At 45.9% G+C, this 20,443-nt stretch overlaps 1 protein-coding gene across 7 annotated transcripts in view; it reads right to left on the reverse strand.

The window, feature by feature from the left end:
- The window catches only part of CADPS (calcium dependent secretion activator), a gene marked incomplete at its 5' end in the record, with an annotated part of 209,926 nt that overhangs the window by 156,124 nt on the left and 33,359 nt on the right, over positions 1–20,443 (reverse strand). For all 7 annotated transcript variants that reach the window (XM_082288645.1, XM_082288643.1, XM_082288644.1 and 4 more), the window contains 2 exons: positions 6,344–6,676; positions 10,809–10,922. In XM_082288645.1, the coding sequence (XP_082144771.1) occupies positions 6,344–6,676; positions 10,809–10,922 (447 nt within the window). The remainder of the gene's footprint in view (positions 1–6,343; positions 6,677–10,808; positions 10,923–20,443) is intronic.

Here is a 20,443-nt window from a genome sequence, read left to right on the forward strand (position 1 = left end):
GCGTGGGAAGGATTCATTGCAGAAGAGTTCTTCAGGCTAATAAACATTTCTGGTTAGTGTCAGAAGAAAACAACTGAATTCTCCTTTGCAAGTCATCACTATTGTTGCATGACATTATAATTTCTCTGCTAGATATATGTTTGGATGCACACTCTAGCCTGGTTTCTGTAATGGGTCTGAAAACCAGCAGAAGTCCATAGAAGGGCCAGAACTGGAAGTTCCTAGTACACAAAAACACATTCCCAACTGGCAGTTAACAGGGTTAAAACACCCTCTGATTAAATGAAAGCATCTTTAATTAGTTTAATTGACCATGCCTCAGCCAAGACCATCTGCTCAGCAGCATTTGCCTGCTTTTCGCAGGAGCGATTGATCAGCCATAGCTGGAGAATACAGCACTAGGCTACATCAGATTTATTTTGTTTAATAGAAGAGCTAATTTGCTTTAAATTTAATTACAAGGGCCAAGATTGCTCTCTAAGTCCGTAACAGCACAGAACATAAGCTGATCCTGCAGCTAATGGGTGCACACATAGGTCCACACGTGTCTGTGCAAATCAGACACTGGATGATGACAGCTTGGGTCCCACCCTGGCAGAGAGTGATCTCTGCATTGTCCTCCCCAAAAGGCAGCAGCACTGTGGCACACTGCTGGGCTGGCAGGGCCACCCCGCTTGCTGCCCTGCCCTGTCCCTCCAACTGGCTGAGGACTTCCCTGCAGCTCTCATTGGATGCTGGAGCTGACAGATGACCCATCTCAACCACCTCTCCCGCTCCAAATTATAGACATCAAACAGTGCATCACACATAGGGTCACTGTTTCTGCACTGCCTGGGACCAACAGGAACAATCATGGGGCTTCTCTGTACCTTCTGGGTAACCTCCATCAGCAAACCCCTCTCAAAGGATGTATCTGGCAACCGAGGGTCCAGCAGAGCCAGACACCACCCTCGCCCCTTCCCTGACATTGCACTGTCCCTCTCAGTTTCTCTGCCCTCCCACGCCAACATCGTTCTTCAAAACGTTGCACCCTCAGCTGATGAAGAAAGGCAACTGCCTCTCCTCCCCAAAGGACCATGTGTGTATCCACGTTGCATTGTTATGACAGGGAAGATTTCATTCACTTCCCAGCACTTTTTCCTTTTTTCAATTTCCTATTGGGTGCTAAATCACGGCAGGCTCTGGGAGATGTTCGGGCCCTGACAGGATTCTGTGGCTGCCACTGGCTGCTACAGGAGTAATTACAACCCTGCAGAAGGCTCCAGGCTGCCATTTCTGTTTCCATGGAAATAAATACAGAATTACTGAAAACAGACCACGACACTTGATGGATTTTGAAGCTTTTGATCATCTCTGAACCACTTTAACCCATTTTTATTGGTGATGGCTTTGTTTAAGTGGGGGGGGAGAAGGCAGGGCGGGGATGATGCTCACAGTGTGAAAATAAGTGGAGCGACCAAAAGGAGTTTTAAATAGTGAAAGAGGGAAAAAAGTGCCAGAGGGTAAGGCTGATGCCCTAGGGATTTGCAAGAGGCCAAGCAGTGCTCGCCAAAGCTGCTGGTTGTCCATGGCACACACATCCAGCCCTGGAAAGAGGAGGCCATGGAGGCTCACTGGTTCTTGCCTGCAGCCCCATAGCAGCCCCAGCTCACAACCACCATCCCCAGGACAGGCTGTTTGTAGGGGGCTGTGGGATCCAAGCAAACCTCCCACCCTTTCAGAGGGGTCATTACGGCTAGACTTAGTGCTTAAATGCTCAGAACTGCAGATACACATTTCATAGACATTGAGCTTCAAGATGAAGCTAGAATAAAAAGGAATTGCTTTGTTTTCTTTAAAGGGGGAGCAGAAGGGATGAATCTGATCACAAACCCCTGAGTCCCTGAACTGAAGGCACAGAGATGTGCCCAGACAGGTAACTCCATGCTGTGTACAACAATCCTGGGCTCAATGCTCTTTGCAAGGCATGGCTGGGAATTCTTAATCACAACAAACTAAATGAAATACTTGGTCTGGGGAGGATACACACAAACCAAACATTTATTCTGAGGTGACCTTAGCCTTCATCTCACTGTCTGAGCTGTCACAGTGCCTCACATGAGTTTCTGTCCTACTTGGGCTGCAGCTTCCAAGTACCACTCCAGCTTCTCTGCAAACAGAAAGGACTTACGAAATGTTTTTAAGGAGATGTCTTCAACTTTCAGCTAAGTCAGCAAAGTCAGCTCATGCCACGTGTTTGGCACACACTGGGTACATGATGGCCATGTGACCGTGTGCCAGGCATATGATTGACACATGTTGGGCGTGTGACAGGCACACGAGGGGCTCAACACATCAGAGCAAGTAAAGAAACCAAGTTTGGTAGAACCACACGAACTGCAGAGATGAGAGAGAGGGGCAGAAGGCAAGACACCTCAGCAAATCATTTCTAATATTGACTTGAGCTGAAATCAAACACTTGAGTCAGGTTTTTTTGGCAGGGAAACTTTCTGCTTTGTGAGAAATGTCAGCCTTTGGACATAGTGTCCTAATTCAGCTGCAAAAATAAATGTCAAAACAGTGAATTCTAGTTTTAAGCCAGCTCCATTCAAGAAAATTTGGGTTGAAATGTTTCCTAGTTAAAATCACAGGGCCCCAAAACTTAGGAAACAATTCCAATTGCACTGGTGAAAAGTCTTTATGCTTTACATGAAATAGCCACCAGACAGCGATGAGACCTGTTGTGTGTTGCAGCCCACCCACACATGCACACTTCTCTGATGTTTTGCCTTCTACACAGATGGACAGAAATAGATGCTGAAAAACCACAACCATGTATTAGTATCACTCAGCAGGTTGGACATGCCTGTATTTAGTTATTTGCTTTCAAATCTTACATCTAAGGGAATTATGCTTAGCACAGGTTATTTTGCCACAGTATATGGCACACTTCAGGCCCAGGAAAGAAGAGAAAGTCTGACTGTGAAGCCTGAGAGTTCAGGCAGTTCTGCAGGGAGAGCACAGTCTTCCTCTGAAGCAGGAGGATGGAGTAGCACAGCTCATCACAGACACGATCTGGACATCTGCTCCTGCTGCTGGATTAACCAAACAGCACTGTACCAGCTCTGGCTCTTCTCATCATAGCTAAAAATTACTTCCAAACACAGCTTGAGACAGAAAAGTAAATCACTGCCCTATGGCTGGGAAAGAACAAGACAGGGAGAATACCACAGCCTGATTTTCAGAGATGCTGCTGAATTCAGCCATCATGAAGGTCAGCAGGAAATAAGAGTACCCAAGGAAATGCAGCAAGAACCCAAGTTTGGAATTGCCCAACACTTACAGAAAACAGCTCCTCTATGACTCTTCCACAGCCACAGGTTAATTACAAAGCAGAAGAGCTAAATTTAAGTCTTGCCAACAGGTTCTGGACCAGAAACCCCAGACTGAAACACACTTCTCCCTGCACCACACCTCTCACACAGCAGAGGAGCTCGCTGCTGGAGCCAGAGATGCTCAGTTCCCACACTGACTCCAGTGGAGCAGAAACACCAAGCCACATGGCATGTGTTATGCAAAAATGCAAGACTGTGTATTATTTAAAATGTTCTAGTCAGAGCTTGTGCTTAACAACACTGTAATCTTCACAAGTATTCTGCTACAACACCACTTCCCATCTTTGCTTCCTAAAAGCCTTTCCAACTGCATCAATACCTTGCTATCAATAACTGCTATCTCAGATCCTGCTAAATCACTGCTATCACATTAAGAATACACTTATCTCATGCCACCTGGGGATATTGTATTCAAAAATCTCTTTAGAAATCATCCTCCTTGTGCACAAACAAAATATTATCTCAGAAGTGAATGGAAATGCAGTCCCAGTGATGCAATCATTATGCAATTAATGTGATGTAACAGGAGGCTGCATAGAGAAAAGCATCTACTTTCAGACCACAGAAGTACCAGCAGTGTTTGGTACTCTCAGCACCATTCCTGCTCATGCTTTCAGAGGACAACTAGGCAAAGCCTTGTCACCCCTTGCATTCTTGCACAGCCTCTGGGCAATTTCACCCGGCACACCAAGGGAGAGCACAGGCCAGCCCCTCCACAGAAGACAATGGGCTTTGCTTTTCTAATCACAGGTGACTGACTGATAAACTGCATGAACAGCACAGTGCTGCCGCTCTGGAGAGTGGTGGCATTCAGACAGCCTGCCAGGGAAAAGGCTGCTTTTCCCAATTCATCCCAAACATGGCAGACAAGCATAGGTCAAAAAAAGTGTAGCTTATACCATGCCAAATTGCCACTGAGAAGCTCATGACTATCCCCAACAGACTGGCTGCAAGCAATGGCTGAGGCCCTGTGGAAAGAGTAGTGTTCAATGGCAATTCTGGTGCTTCATGGCAAGAAAGAAGTACAAAGCCTCTGCTGTCGTTCCCCTAAGGGCTGCTGGTGGCCAGAGAGCTCCAAAGACCCCACTGGTATAGCCCAAATGACATGACCACAGGTAGCATCAAAAAAGGGTCCCCCAGAGCAAAGCCTGTGGTTTCCCTGGGTGCTCACTGCTGCCTTCCCTCTGCAAAGGGAGAAGGAGCAGCAGTGACCTGTTCCCCGTGGGACAGGGTCCCACCCCACTGCACAGGCACCACGGCACTTTAACCACTCCCACTGCATCCAGGAGAACACCCAGCTGCTCAATGACTGCTGGCCCTGCAGCTTTCTGAGCCGTGCCTTGCACAAAGGGCTTTCCCTTCTGCATAGCTAATCCTCACTATCCAGGTATTAAAAACAGTAACTCCCATGCCAATTCTCGCTTTCATCAGAAATTATGTCTTTCTCTAAAAGCTTAAATTACAGGTTTACTGCCTCCAAGTACTAGAAAAGACCCAGAATTAAATCCTCCACTTTCAGATTGAAAACAGGACCCATGCAGGAAAAAGATTGCTTGATGGAACAGGGCAATTTGCAGGGAGCAGCCTCTGGGTTCATGGTGTCAGCCAGGAAGGTTCTCAAAAGCAGAGATCATCCACAAAGCAGGGCAGCTGTGATCAAACACCGTTTTCTGCATCAGTGGGAAGCACAAACCAGGAGGGAAGGATCACGCACATGCTTACACAAAGCCACCCTGGTCCTTAGCAAAGCACAGGTCAAGGGAGGATGAGACACAGGGCTGGAGTTGGTTTAAGTTAAAAAATAAACCAAAACACTGCAGAACTGACTCAGTTCTTGACACACCACTGAAAACATGGTTTTGATTTTAAAGAATTCTTCCAACAGAGGATGGAGGCACAAAATCTGTGTAAACAATTTATGAGGTCCATTGCGGTTTTTGCTATGAAGACACATTACTCAGGGACATTTATTATACTCTCCCCACTCTGCCATTAAGGTCTGAGATGAAGAAGAACAAATGCAAGATAACTAAGCTCCTTACAGGGGTAAAACCAAATCAACCATAATTCTCTGTGTCTTAAAAAGAATTGGAAATGTCTAGACAGAAGACAGACAGAATTGGTCTCAAATGTATTCATTTCAATAAGAAGCTGAAGCCCTGAATTACAGAGAAGCTTGAGGTCTGCTCCTCCTCCGAAAACTTTCACACCTTACTCTCTCCGTGACTCTGGCATCCTTTATCCTGCCTGTGATATTTATATCCAATAGCAGGGGACTGTAATCTGGGTCACCAAGAGCCTGGATAGCCACTGACAGCCCTCAGCAAGAGCTGCTGGAAACACAAGCAGCGCTGCAGAGTCCCAGCTACACAACTCTGGAGAACTGGCTCTTACTGGGGTAGAAAGAGAGGAATGGGAAAGATTTTCAAGTGCAAGCAGAGCTGCCCTGAGGTCATGGGGGTTTGGGATGCTCTTTCCTTCCACCACAGGCATGCAGGGATCACAGAGCTCCCTCTACTTAAGGAGAACCTGTATAACCTCACTGAGCAAGTTTGCATAAGCCACCCACCACAGGGATTCCTGGGATCCGATTACTGGTATCACAGGCTGTAAGAACCTCAGTCATTTAGACTGGTGATGTGACAGAGGAAGGACAAACAAGCCACAGCCAAACAGCCCACTTAACCACCTCAAAGACCTGCTCACCCAGATACAGAGCTGAGGAATAAAATTTTCCCATCTCATCAATCCTATGGAATTGCACAAGAAAATGAGCAAGAGAAGGAGGCCCACTTGGACAGCCAGAACAAAACTGGCAGTACGGAAGTCCCACCATAAACCAACCCCCACCTCCTTGGTAGAAGTTCTCTACAAAAGAATCTGGTCAGACCCAAAATTTCCAGTTTATAACACCAGTATTTCCCATTGGCAAGCCTTCCCCAAAAAACCCTGTTCCATTCCCACCTTACCTGACATGCATTGTACAGAAGCTGATGCTCAAATTTCTTGATCCCCAAAATGTTCTGGAACATCTCATAGAGCTGCTCCTTGCTGAGAATGAGCTCTGAGGCAGCACTCGCTGTCATCCTGGCCTGTTGCTTCCGGGGATCCTCCTCCCCACGGTAAATGGCATCAAACTTTGCCATCCAAGAGCTCAGGACTGTCTCCTTGCTGAGGCCATCAATTTCTGGCAGGCTGCGCACTCTCTTCTCAATGTGCTTCTTGAAGACCTCCCGGGAGTCATTTGCTGAGCACCCTCCGCTCTGCACCATCCTGGCAACACGGTCACTTTTCAGGAATACCTGCAAAGAAAAGGGTGATTTCAAACAGTGTCAGTTAAAAAAAATCCCCCTTAAGTACCACAAAAGGTGGTTTCACTGCTGGGAAGCTGCCTATTGACTGCCAGGACATTCTCTAACTCCTCACTCAACCTCCACATGCTGCCAGAGGTTTCAGCTGTACTTCGGGAAGTGTAATGAAATCAGGTGAAGTTTCTGCTTTGCCTCCACTAAAATAAAAGATTTTGATGCAATTAGGATTTGATGTGATGTTATGGTCACACCTCACCAGATACATAAATGCCCTTCAGGAGAGCAGGATTTTATTTTGTTCAGTCTGATGTTTTAATAAGGAAGTTTTTGCACAACTACATTCACCTAACCAAGTTCTGCCCTGTTAGAGGGAGTAAAGTCATCTTACTCAAGACAACAGCACTGCATTGGATTTATCCTGGTAGCCAGGCCCCTGGGAAACCTCTGCAATGACCAGGCTTACACCTTAATTCTACTGCACCAGAGGAGATCCTTGCCATCAGCCCTGCTGTCACAGGAATGGGAAGTGCAAGATGGTTCAGCAAGGCTTGAACCTTTGCAGAGGTGCAGGGCACTGACAGCAGGAGAAAGGGAGGGAGAAGACATTTGATAAAGATGTTCTTCCCACTGCAAGAGCAGCAAAAGGGTCAAAACATTGTAGGAGTTGACTGTTGTTGACTCCTCTACAGACCACAGATGTCCTGGGAGCAACACAGAGATGAAGGGTGAGAGAGACAGAGGGATATTGTGTTGGCTCTCCTCTCCCAAGTCCTGAACACAGAAGAGCAATCAATATCCAGTAAGAAAACTGCTGTTTTATTAATAATGCTGAGAACTGATGAATACAGCAGCTTGGGAAGAAGCTGTGCACTCACAGAGGTGTATCTGTCAGTTCTCAATAATTAAAGAGCTTGAGGATGACCTAAGGACACAATAGATTTTTTTTTATATACCATTCAGCAACACAGCAATCCATGTTCCTAGATGCTTGATGGCACAGGAATCTGTTGTAGTGGGTTTTGTCCAAGAACCAGCCCAAAAATGATGCTGAGGAAGAGCTGGGCTGTTTCCTTCCAATGTTTACCACCATGGGAGTACTCACTCCCTGCAGACAAGACAGGCAGGATGCCACCAGCAACCTCTTCAGTCCATGCTGAAACAACAGCAGCATGTGCTTCATTTCCTTGTAGAGATTAAATATGAGTGATAACGCCCCAGGTATGTGCAGGTTTTTTCAAGTAATGGGTGAGAGCTATTAAGACCCAAGCTCCTGATGCAGCCAAGGAAATTATCAACACACTGACTGCAGGAAATGGTGGGAGGTCACAGTGACCAGCCCCACTGCAACATCCTGGGCTTCCATGTCTCCTCATCCATGCCAGGTGCCCAGACTTGAACCTGTGTGACAGTGCTAATGACTTCCCATCCTGCCAGCACCAGTGGCTGTTGTTATCCATGGTCCTCACCCCCAGCATCGTGAGCAGTGGGATCTGGCTCCCCATATTCCCTCAGCCCTGATTTTTCCTCCCTGGGTGTGGAGCAGCAGCCAGCAGAGGAAAGGAAAGCTGCAGCTGGCAGGAAGGAGGCATGCACAGGGGAGCACCAGTCAGACACAAAGCAGCAGAAACCGTGAAATAGGAAGATAAAAAAAAGATTAAAAAAAGGTGTTTTGTCCTGTTTTCTTTAAAAAATACCAGGTGAGTCACCTGGATGTAGGACTGCTTAGTAGGGTTGCCAGAAGCCAAGAATTGCCTAGAACAAAATCCTAGCATGGGTGCACACACCAAACTTTGCAGAAGAGAACTGACCTCCAGGAGCTGGGTCAGGCATCTCCTGCCACACGCACAGATGAGCCCACCATGCCACTGTGTCTCTGTCTGCCCACAGCAGAGTGGAAATCTTCCATCATATGCACTGAAGCAACTGCTGCAAAATGTGCTGGTTGACAGACAAATCTTTACTCATTTTCTAATGAGGACCTGAGAAAAGGACCTGAGAAAAGCTCCCCTGCAGTGTGCTGAAGTATGCTGGGCCTGTCTGTGCACACAGGGCTGCAGCATTCCTGCAGGCACAGAGATGCTTTGCAGAGCAGCAGTGGATCACTCAATTTTTTAATTTGATAACAGCCTGTGAACTAGCCTAAGACTGACAACCACATGTTTACCCTGACAGCCAGAATAACAGCAAAATGTGGTCATACAAACACATTCAAGGCAACAGCAAATGCATTTCTGACCTGCAATGTCACCCTTACCTTTTTCCCTCTGCAAAAAACCAATCATTCCCAGGTAATGAAATTATTCTGCACCATTAGTAAGTGGACCTTTTAGAAACATCAGCCATGTCCTGAACAGAGATGAGCAGTTTCAGCTGCATGTTTTCCAAGGCATCATTCAGATTTATAGATCAGTAAATGCTGATTTCTAGATAGCACCCAGCAGAAAGACAGTTAATTGAATAAAACTGAGATTTGCAGGAGCTGAGATAAGCAGGATCTGCCATGATTTGCACAATGGATCAACCAAGGTGGGCACATCTCTGCAGAGAAGGAGGGTAGAACACTCTCAGCAGGGAACACTGCTCAGGCACTGAGGGGCAGAGGCTTTCTGTGGCAAGGCTTTGCCTTGTGCCACTGCAGCTGGTGCCGAGGAAGAGCCACACAGCCAAGCTTCAGCTGCATAGAAGCTGAAAGCACACAGCCATCAATAAAAGGAGAACAACAGTTAAAAAGAAGAAAAAGAAAGTTATACTAAAGGACACAGTGATGCATTACACTCTATGTGGCCTGTTTTAAGCAGGACAGAGCCAGTGGAGGGTCCACTTGAAGACATGGGCTTGTGTACATCTAGGGCTAATCTCTTTTTCAGTTTGGTTTCAACTTGGGGCATTTATACAGCACAGGACTTCTGGAGGTGACAATGCTCAGCCAGACCCTGCAATGAAATAGGGATATATTTTACCTGGTTTCAAGCAGTTTCCTTTTCCTGCCCAATAATCTTATCTGAACAGATTATGCTGCTCTTACATCCTAAAACACAGCTCACGCCATCTTGAAAACTTTCTTTAAGAGCACCTGTTCAGTGAAGCTGTGATGATCCCTTGGCAATTTCTTTTCTGATAAAAGATGTAAATGGCTCTCTACTTTCTTCCTGTACAAAGAACGATGGATCAGGAACTACTAGGCTGGTTTAACAGAGTTAATCCAGAGATAACTTGTGCTTTCCTTACACAGAAGCAGCTGTTGTCATATCCTATAGAGTTAAAATTCTCCTCAGTTTTAGTATCTGATTTTGGTCCCCTCTTAGATTGCACTTCTAGAGAAATATTTTATGTAGGCAATTCAAAATCTTCACCTTCTGTGACAGAATAGCTCTAGGGAGAAAGAGAAATGGTTTGCAGACAGGCTAGCAAAAAAATAAACAACACTCCTTATAGAAATCACAAGCACTGATTTCCTTCAAAACCAGAAGCTCTTTCCTTCTGAGCAGAGATATAAAAGGCAGCATTATAGGCTGCATACAAAGAGGTGCAAAAAGACATGCATAATTATTCTTTTGCACAATTATGAATGATGCTTCATGTTCTCTGGTATCATCTAGTTTTATAGATGCACATCCTCTTCCCTCCCCCTTTGCTTTGCAGTACTTGTCATGCCAAAGAGAAAAGACAAGACTCTTGCTGAAAATCCCAAAGTCAATTGGACACAATGCAAAAGCTTCCAGAAGAACTGAATGTGCTGCCCAGATTTCTCTCAGTATTTTTAACGGGGAGCACATGACATTGATTTTACTGATTTTGCCATCTTCCCTGTTTTAGAGTGAAGATGGCAAACTCACCATTTAAAAGTATCAGGAAATTATTTTTCATCTCAAAGGAAGGGCGGTCTTCCCCATAATCAGGCTATAAGGAAACACCATGGTATAGGGGTTGCTATGGTTGTTCCATGGTTTACATTCAAACCCTGAACCTCCCAAACATTGTGATGTACCAGACATCAGACAGAAGCCACTTTGCACTTGCCTTTGCTTCATACTGTGTGATAATGGACAATCCATTAATTCAGAATTCAACCCCATCTGTGGATAGGGGTGATTCATAAGAGCATTGCATTGTCTCTCCTTACCTCGTAGTAGCTTTGGACAGCATTTATAAATGCTTCATCTGCCACAATCTGGGTTTCTCCGTTGAGAAAGGCCTGAAAACGATCTTTGATTGTCTGGAGCTGCTGCTTACTTATCTGTAAAGCATGCCAAAAGGAGAAAATTAGTCAAAAAAGGTTTATGTATGAGGAAAAAAACACAGTAATTGATCTGCAATATATTATTAAGGAGTGCATTTTTGCTCTCCTTTGGGGACAGCAGCAATAGTTGAGGAACCAGCCACTCATGGGTACACACACACATGCACTCTGCACCCTGGCGAGTTCATTTAGGCATCACAAGCACCTGAAGTCACCCTGAATATCATTTCTAAACAACTCTGCCACCACGAAATGCACGCAAGACTTTTACTACTTCAGGTATACTAAATCCAGAAGCAAGCTGCTGTGTGAGTGCTTGAAAGAATCTGTTCTGGTGCAACCCCCTCTCCACCCAGTCTCTCCTCCCCTTCAGAAGCTGAGCTTTGATACCAAATGGAAAGCCTTGCAAGCTGGCTGTTGGTTTTTGGGAGGTTTCCATCCTTGCTCATTTCTTTCAGCTTCTCGCACATAAAACAACAGTCAATACCAATGGTGGAAGAATTTAATGTCAAGAAATCCTGAGAGAGCAAACCTGTTCTTCTTATCCTAGCAAGGACTTTCCCTGCTGTGTCTTTGCTGCTCAAAACAGTTTCTGTCCAGCACACAGCTGGTATAACTTACAAGACAATTCTAATTTTGTCACAATTACATCAGTAGAAAGTTTACAAGGGTTTATTCCAGCCTTGTAAGATAGCATGCCATTATTTTTCCAATTTATCTGTCAGTTTAAAACCAGACATAGCTAAAAACCCACCTCTTCAGCTTACAGTGCAGACAAAGTCACAGCAGGCACATAAGTCATGTAGCAGCACTGCCAGCCTAACATCTTAAGATGTAGACAACACTCATGCTGAAGAGCTGCAGGGATTGAAACATAGCTGGGCCTGGTTTACCATGGGGTTACTTCACATTTGAGGATAAGAATTAATTTTGACAGAAGGAAGCAAACAATATGTATATATGGCAACTTCAAACTTAAAGGAAAAGGAGAGCAGTAAGAATTAGTATGGGCATTTATTAGTAAACAAAAGGTCTAGAGAAGAGTCTTTATTTCTCATTTCTATGCCAATGAAAGAAACCAGCCTATTAGAATGGAAGAGAAAGATAAAATAAATGGCTCTAAGTGTCTAAGTGGCTTTGAATAAAGTATAAAAAACTGCAGAGATTCAAACAACTAGAATGAGCATAATGAAGCCTGGTGAACACCACTAGTGATATAAAGCAGGAGAGGGACCACTTGGAAAATGCACTGATAAATATCACTGGAGCTACAATCACGATGTGCTATGCGGGGTGCCTAAGGACTGCGCTAACAAACATCATGAATGCTGATAATTAATTCCACAACACCACGCTGAGGGGGGTTAGTGAGCAATAGCACTTTGATGTGATAAGCTGGGATTAGTATATCCTACTGCTAATGGAGAGGTGTTCATCAAAGTGACAAAGTGAGACTCAAAATGCTCTGCTTTAGAAAGTGTGGAACAGACTTCTCCACCCTGTGGGTGCTGAAAGGTGAGTAATTCTCACCCCCAAAACAGCAGCCCAGACTTCACAGGGTCTGACACATACAACAAAGCTCAGCATCACAGGGCTGGAGTAAGGACCATCCCTTAACCTGACCCACCTCAGCCTTGGGCCATGAGCCCAGAGGAAAAGCACTGCCAAAAACTTAGAGCTTTTAGGCTGGCAGACTCTTAGGACCAAAACTTAGATCCTATCTGCCATGTCAGCCACCTAAACCCCTTTGTGGTGTTTGCCAACAGCACCCTAGACATCACGAACCCCTGGGCAACATGCACAACATCAGATGTAAAACAGGCTCCAAACCTATCTGAGCTGATGGAGTTGAAAACTGGGTCAGTGATAAGAGGAGGCAGAGACAATGCAGTGATCAAGTGGGAGACACCTGTGGGAAGGTGTTAGGTCTGGGTTTTATTAATCATTTCATTATCTGGGAGAAAGGCAAGATGTTAATTAAACATATTGACGATTTTGTATTAGCAAACATTGTGAATGTCAGAAAGAAATGACAGAGAACAGATGCTATAAAAAACCACGGTAAGAAACAGAAAAACTACAGGTAACCCTGAAATCAGGGTGCTGAGGCACAAGCAAAGACATACTAAGAGCACAAGATACTCTCAGCCAAGAGACTTTTCATTTGGGATTTTAACAACATGCATGGCATATTTATTACATTTTTGTGTCCAGGTTATTTCCTAGGACAACCTCCAAAAGTCCTTGCTTGTTCAATTCCTTTAATGCCATCTAGCAGCAGTATTTTATGCTCCTTCCTCAGTACTGATTGGACTACCTTCAGAACAAATGATGCTCCTTGAAATTCCTAGAAATTCCCAATATGCAGCTCACACACAAGTTCCTGGGGGCTGTGGAAATGAATCATCAGATTTGTCTCTGCTAGAGTGTCAGTTGCCTCCTCGTTGGCGAAGCTGTATACCAGCATTTTCCCCACCCTGGGAAACGGAGATCCTCTCTGATCACACCAGGCTGCAACACAGTCCAGTCCTCAGCCTGACACCCCCACCAGATAATGAGACACCACCAGGGTATTGATCCATGTCTGCACCACTGTTAGGGATGTTATCAAGGAAGCAGTCAATATGAGCCACAATTTAACTCTTTTCATATTAGACTTAGCTTCTGCAGCACAGCAGCAAACACCTGGTGCAGAAAGCCAGCACTACAAGGGAGGGAGACCAGACCTGGAGGTCAACCAAATGTGCCCAACATGCTCCACCTCCTATTTTATGCCTCTTTCCTTCCCCATCGGGCCCCACAGGCATTGCTGCCAAATCCCAGAAGCATTCCTGGGGCAGCCAGGAGGCTGCACCTCCCAGCAAAGGCTGGAGCAAGGCAGGGGAGCAGTCCCAGCACCAGCATCATGTTCCAGAGCCTTGAAGCAGTGCCAAGTGATGCCACTAACTCAGCCACAGGTTTAAAAGAGCACGTGCCCTGAACACTGAACTGGAAGCTTAAGTGCTTTAAAGGCAGGGGTGTTATTTTATCTCTTGCAATTAGAGGCACCAGTGATAAGCTAGAAATCCATATAAAGCAAGCCAGCAGCTTCTGCAGATCCAGTAAGGCCATTAAGGGGCCAATACAAACCACTTCTCAGTTACCTTCCATAGGGTGCTCACAAATAGCAGAAAACAACAGAATTACTTCCATTTGGAAGGACATCAGAACAACATCACAGCCTTCATACCAGCAGCGGCAGGAGGTGAAACCCTGTTAGGCTGCAAGCCCAGTAGGTGTGAGGATGTTGGGGGCACAGCCTCACTGCCTCCCATGAAAACACAAATCCAAGTGCCATCACACAGGAGAGATGGGAGCAAGTGGGAAAAGCGGGTGGATCGAAGAGGTTTATTCTGTTTACCTTCCCCCACTTTTCCAAACCTCTCTGATGTTCCCCACAAATACTTCCCATGTGTGAGCCATTAAAGAAAAAACAGTCATTTCTGCATTCCACAGGGATCACAGAACACAACATTCTGGACCCAAGAGAACTCTCCCAATTTAATACTGTGGTGTGATTATGCAGCAGATTTTTTCCCAGACTTTTACCTGTCTAAAGCATGGGAGTGTATTTAAGTTGCCAGATATACACAGGCATATTAAAAACTGTAATCAATTGAGGCAGTGATGATGAACTCCTGGCACAGGTATCAGGCACAGCACCCATGGAGCTTTTGGGCTGGCATCCCTCATGGATTGCATGGCTTTTAATAAAAAGTTTGGCAGATGTATTTCCCATAACAGACTACATTATGCAGAAGAGCTCACCAGTGACTAGACATGGGCACTAAATAATTCCTACCTTCTTGGTCTAACTTTGTTAAGAAAAACCACATGCCCAGCACAATCTAGTGACCTCACAAACTGACTAAAGACCCACCAGCCACAAGCAAATCACAGAGGCAACCAAATGAATCTGCTTGATGCAGATCCCAGCAAACAGCACATCAGCCACTTAAGGACAAACTTTCACCAGCAGCTTTCTTGCTCTGTGTTATTTTTGCACATACTCAGTCTGACTCAGAAACAAAAGCAAACCTGAATGCAGGGAGCCATGGCATCTTCTCCAAAGTGCTCCAGCCAGTGAACAGCTGGCACCATCTCTGCACATTGTCTCCAGCCACCTACACCAGGGCAGCACAAGCACTGGAAAGGGAGCTGTCTGCCACAGAAAACTTCCCTGAAAAGAGTTATACACAGCAATGTGCCTCACTAAGCCATCCTCTCTCCAGAATGCTTTGCTGAGTCTGAGCATGCAGGAGTAAGTACAGCACCAAAATGGGCCCAGAGAGGCGGTGGCATCTCCAGCCTTGCAAATTTCCACAGCCTGACTGCATGAAAATTATCTGTTTTGGGAGGGAGCCCTGCTTTGAACAGGGAAATTGGGCCAGAGACTCCAGAACTCCCTTGCAAGCTACATTATGCTACAGCAGTACCATATTCCAACAGAAGATTTAGAAGGAGGGGCCATCCTAGATTGTAGATTGCTGAATCTGCCAGTAGCAGGCTGCAGCATAATGTCCACACCTGTACAGGTACTCAAACCTGCTAATAAAGCCCTGTCCATCAATGTGATGGCTGCTGAAATCAATCAGATTTGGGCTGTGTAGAAGGATGTTTCCAAGTGAAAGGCACCCCTGTGGCTGAGAGGTGACCCTCTTTACTGCCACACTTGAACACCTCTGACCAAGGACTGAATATTTCAGTGCACTGATGCCTCACAGAACCCTTGCACACTGCATATCCCACTGGAAGGGTCTTTCCTGCAGGCAGGACATGAGGATGCATCACAGCACTGCACACTGGTCCCTAATGGCTCAGCCCATCAGCATCACCCCTGTCCTAAAGGAATTGTTTCAGCTGAGGACTGCAGGTAATTCCCAGGGGACACACTTCTGCCTTTTGTCCAGAAAGCCCAGCAGCAGTCAACCACAAGCAGCACTGAGCTCTTCCTCCTTAGGGCACCTGCTGCTCAGGGACCACTGCAGGGAGAAAAGGAGGAATATTTAACTGCTCACTGTGCTGTTGCTCTGGGTTTGGTTTTGTAACATCTAATAAATATTTTATTACTCCTCAGCACCAGGTGATTTAGGAAAAATGTAAACCAACCAAATGAGCATCTCTCATCATTGCTGCTTCCACAGCCAGAAAACCAGTCATGACACAAACAATGTGGGAGGGAAGGTGTGGGGGGAGGCCAGGGCATCCAAGCACTGGTCTTAGGAGAGAGGTCAGAGGCCCCAGCAATGAGCACGAGACTAGAAAAAAAACCCAATCAGGTTATTTTGCACTGAGAAAAAGTACAAGGTTGTCCCTCTGTTGATTTCCCTACTACCAGAGAGGGCCACAGGTGGCGTGACTCACAGATCCAGCATTTGGGATTTTAATTGCAAACTCTCCTGGGCAGGTGTGGCTGCTCTGCAAACAGCTGAACACTGCTGGCTTTTCACTGCTCACATACACAACCAGCATTAATTGCCAGTCTCAGACAACTGTTCCCAGCCACCTAACAGTGCCTTTTCTGGTTGTTTCAGTGAAATGTAATACTTGTTACCAGAAAGAGCTTCTTGTGCTTTGCTTCCTGATAGCCACCATACATCTTTCCAGGGACACCCTTACAATCTGACCATATGCAAATCACTGTTTTACTGCTACCTGTACAATTCCCTCTTTATGGGTGCTTGATTTGTTGCCTCTCCCCTTAGTCCATGCTTTACAGGCCCTGATGATCCACACTGCCCACCCACTCTCCAGCCACATTCATCCTTTGTGAGTGGCAGACAAGAAAAAGACATGGTCCTGGCAAGCCACCCTAGTGTCACCTACTCATCTCTCAGAAGGGGTGTCCAGTTGATTTGTTGCAGAGAAAAAGACTGCACCATGACTGTGCCTGGGATTACACATGTGGGCAGTGAAGAGCACACACAACTCCTTCTGCCTGCAGCAGCTCATGCCCTGTCTGCTCAGCCCGCCTGTGATGCTTGGGATGGGTCAGACCAATGGGAATCCTCCAGGAGAAAGACTCCTACACGCCCACCTGCCCTGTGCTCAGAGATCAGGCTGGGTTTGAGCACAAACAATGCAAACAGCTCCTGGGTCCTTATACACCAGCACAGCACTGATTTGGAGGTCAGAGATTGAACCGGCCTCTCACTCAAGCAGCTCAAGAAGACAAGAATAGTATTTCCTGACCTAAGGGTAAATATCTGCTTCAGCAATGTGACCAAAGGGGAGAGAAACCCACTAGAGCCGCCTGCAGAGGAAGAAAGCGCCTTCCTCTGCCCAGCCACAGAGCTACCACCCAGCCATGCCTCCCCACAGCACCAGCCCCAGTCCCTGCCAGGACCTCTCACTACCACTGTCATTACAAGCAAACTTCAGCAGCTTTGCAGCACAAGCAGTGAGTGTTAAATGATTTTGGCACTTGCTGGAACATCTCTCCTGTAAAGAGGCTCAAGTATTGCTGGGTACGTATGGGAAGGCAAAACATCAATCCCTTTGGTTAAGCCAGCTGCAGACAGAGGCTCTAGATCAAGCAGTGCAGATGTCCTCTTTCCACTGTCCCAGACTGCATCCAGTAGCAGATTTATCAGAGAGCAAAGCACAGGCTCTGAGTTGCTCTCTGAAATACATGGATGTGCTTTTTTATCCTCTCAAACCCTGAGTATATTTCTTTTCTATGATTCATTCTGCCAGCCAGGCACATTTCTTTGACATACATGAAAGACCTAAAATGCTCCTACTTTCTGACACGCTGCAGTGCACAATGCTAAAAAAGGAAAGCAAAGCCAGGACTTGGGACTGGGCCTTGCCATGATGACTTTCCCCTTGTGCTTTCCAAGCTACACCTTCCTTTTTCAACATGCCACCACAGAGCAAACCTAGGTGCAGGAACATCAAAAGGTACTTCATCACAGCCTGCTTCACTTGCTACCTTTGTTTGTACCGGGGTATCCATCCGACACTCACATACCACCCTTGCATCTCCCCCCTGAAAAGGGTCCCCTTTTCCATTAAAATCACAGAATCCCAGAATTGTTTGGGTTGGAAGGGACCTCAAAGATCATTAAGTTCCAACCCCTCTGTCATGGGCAGACACACCTCCCACTAGACCAGGGTGCTCAACTGTGGTTCCAATCAGGAATTTCTGCTCCTGCCTGCAAGTTTCTTTCTCCTGCATGTCTCCTCCTGGCTGGTCCCTCCTCTGCAGCTGACATGCTGGCAAGTAACCCCAAGATGGAGCCACCTGACAAGAGCACAGAAAACTTGTAACTTCACCCACCTTTGATCTTATTTTACCTAAGTAAGCCATTAGCAGAGTGAGTTTGTGACAGATCCAACAGACTAAGCTAGCCCTGCTGGGTACCTTTCTGTGTATGATCAAACAGATACAGGCCCCTATTTTTTTACTGATAATAAAAATATGACTTTGATCTTAGAAGAATAGAGAAGCCAGCACAAAACAGAAGCAAAAAATAGCAATGATTAAATACTAGGCCAGTGACTGAGGATGGGCTGAGGGGTGATTGCTGCTCTAAGAGACCTCCCTGGTGACTTCTGCTGTGCTGGGAGCCTTGCCTGGTGAGGTCTGCTGGGTAAAACACATCATCGTAATGTGGCAGCTTTCAGCAGAAAGCCCAGCATCATCCTGCCTGTGGTAAAAGTGCAGCTGCTCTGTTAATAAAACAGAAAAAAACAAACCCATAAAAATACTAGCAGAAATACATCTACGAAATAAATCCAGGAGCCAGATAGAATGGAGGCTGTCTAGAATGGGCAGAGTGACAAGCAAAGCTGCCCAACACTGGGTACCCCTTTGGGTGCCCAAAGGCAGGAAACAAATCGCTTTACTCTCAGGCTGGACTCTGCAGCTGGATTATCATCTCCTCCTCTCTCTGGCTCAAATACCTTCCTTATTCCTTCCCAGTCCCAGTCCCTGTCTGATTAACCTCAAGTCCTGAGGGCCACTAACACAACTGCCTACACAGCCTGCTCCAGCAAATCCCGCTAGCAAAGGCCTGGCCAGAGGGGCACTTTGAGACATGTTTGCTCTGACTGGTATAGGAACTCTGTAAATGCAACAGAAATGGCTTAGCCTGCCCTTTCACTCCAGCAGTGCAGTACATGTGGTACATACAGTGCACATTGCTGCTCTGAGACCTCAAAAACACTTAACACAGGAAAAAGGATCAAGGGAAGATCTTCCTTCTCCTCTGGAGCATTACAGGCAGTCTTGGAAAGTAACATTTTCACTCCTCCTCTTTTTCTGTTGGATGGAAAACAACACATGGTCTATTGAAGACTGAGTGTTAACGTGACACAGCTTCTGAGACATTACCTCACATCCTTTCATGCCTCAAGACCTTGGTGTGCTGCAGTGAAGGAAGGAGGTGGGGAGCTGGAGAACATCACAGGTCCTTCTCCATGAGACACCCATGCCGAGACCCTTGGAGAAGTCAGGAACAGGTTGGGCTATGATCCTACTAGAATTTGTATTTATTTCAGAATATTCTGAGGACAACTTCCAGAACTTGGATGTTCAGAGCCTGACTGAAAGGAAGTAAAAAAGCCAATTTGGGGTATGGATGTTATACATCTATTGCCCAGTGGCTGCAAAGCCCTAAGCCTCCTGCTTCTGTCACCATGACAGGGATGCAAAACTTCTCATTCAATCATCTGCAATAGATAGCTGATACTGTATTTATTTGATAAAAAAAAAAAGTACAAAATCGTGTATGAGTGCTACAAAGGAGCATTCACAAACAATTCCCAGGATCCTGAAAGAAATAATTGTATAGAAGTGATGGTTTTACACTGCTGATCTATGTGGCCAGAGCCCCTTTGACCAGGAACACTCTGCCAGCCCCTCCTGAGGGGTAACTAACAGCACAGAACCTCTTTCCACCACCTGGGCCAGTGTTATTTGGACAGTTCAGCACTCCAAAGATCAGTAACCCATATTGCTGCTGACACTATCCAAGCATCTCCATTCTTGGACTAGGGGCTAGGAATGGCCCAGTATACTGTGGGTTTGGAGATCCCAGGCACAACCTAAGGACAGTTAAATATCATAAACTAACTGATCCACAAATGTGGGTGAAGGATGAGGTGAGAACACAAGGTGGTCTCTGCTGGGGGGTTCTGAGATTCAGGCAAGTCCTTGCTCTCCAACAGCCCATTTGTTTGCTCCCTCTGTGCTGCATTTCCCATTTGTGAGGGAGAGTAACAGCACTTTGTTTCTTTCCAGAAGTGGCTACATGCATGAAAAGACTGAGAGCCTCTCACAGGCTAGGATGTTGGGTATCCAAGAAGAAAAGCAAGCTACTTTTAGAGACACTTTTAAATCACTATTTGAACTATTTTCATCTCTGTGTTCCTACTCCAGGAAGGCCTTACAGGTTGCAGAAGCCAATCATCCTTCCTGGTTAATGTATACAGCGGCTCATGCTGACTTAAAAATATTAAACAATCTAAAGAGC

Source organism: Coloeus monedula (genome assembly GCF_965178545.1).
Source record: "Coloeus monedula genome assembly, chromosome: 11".
NCBI lineage: Eukaryota > Metazoa > Chordata > Aves > Passeriformes > Corvidae > Coloeus > Coloeus monedula.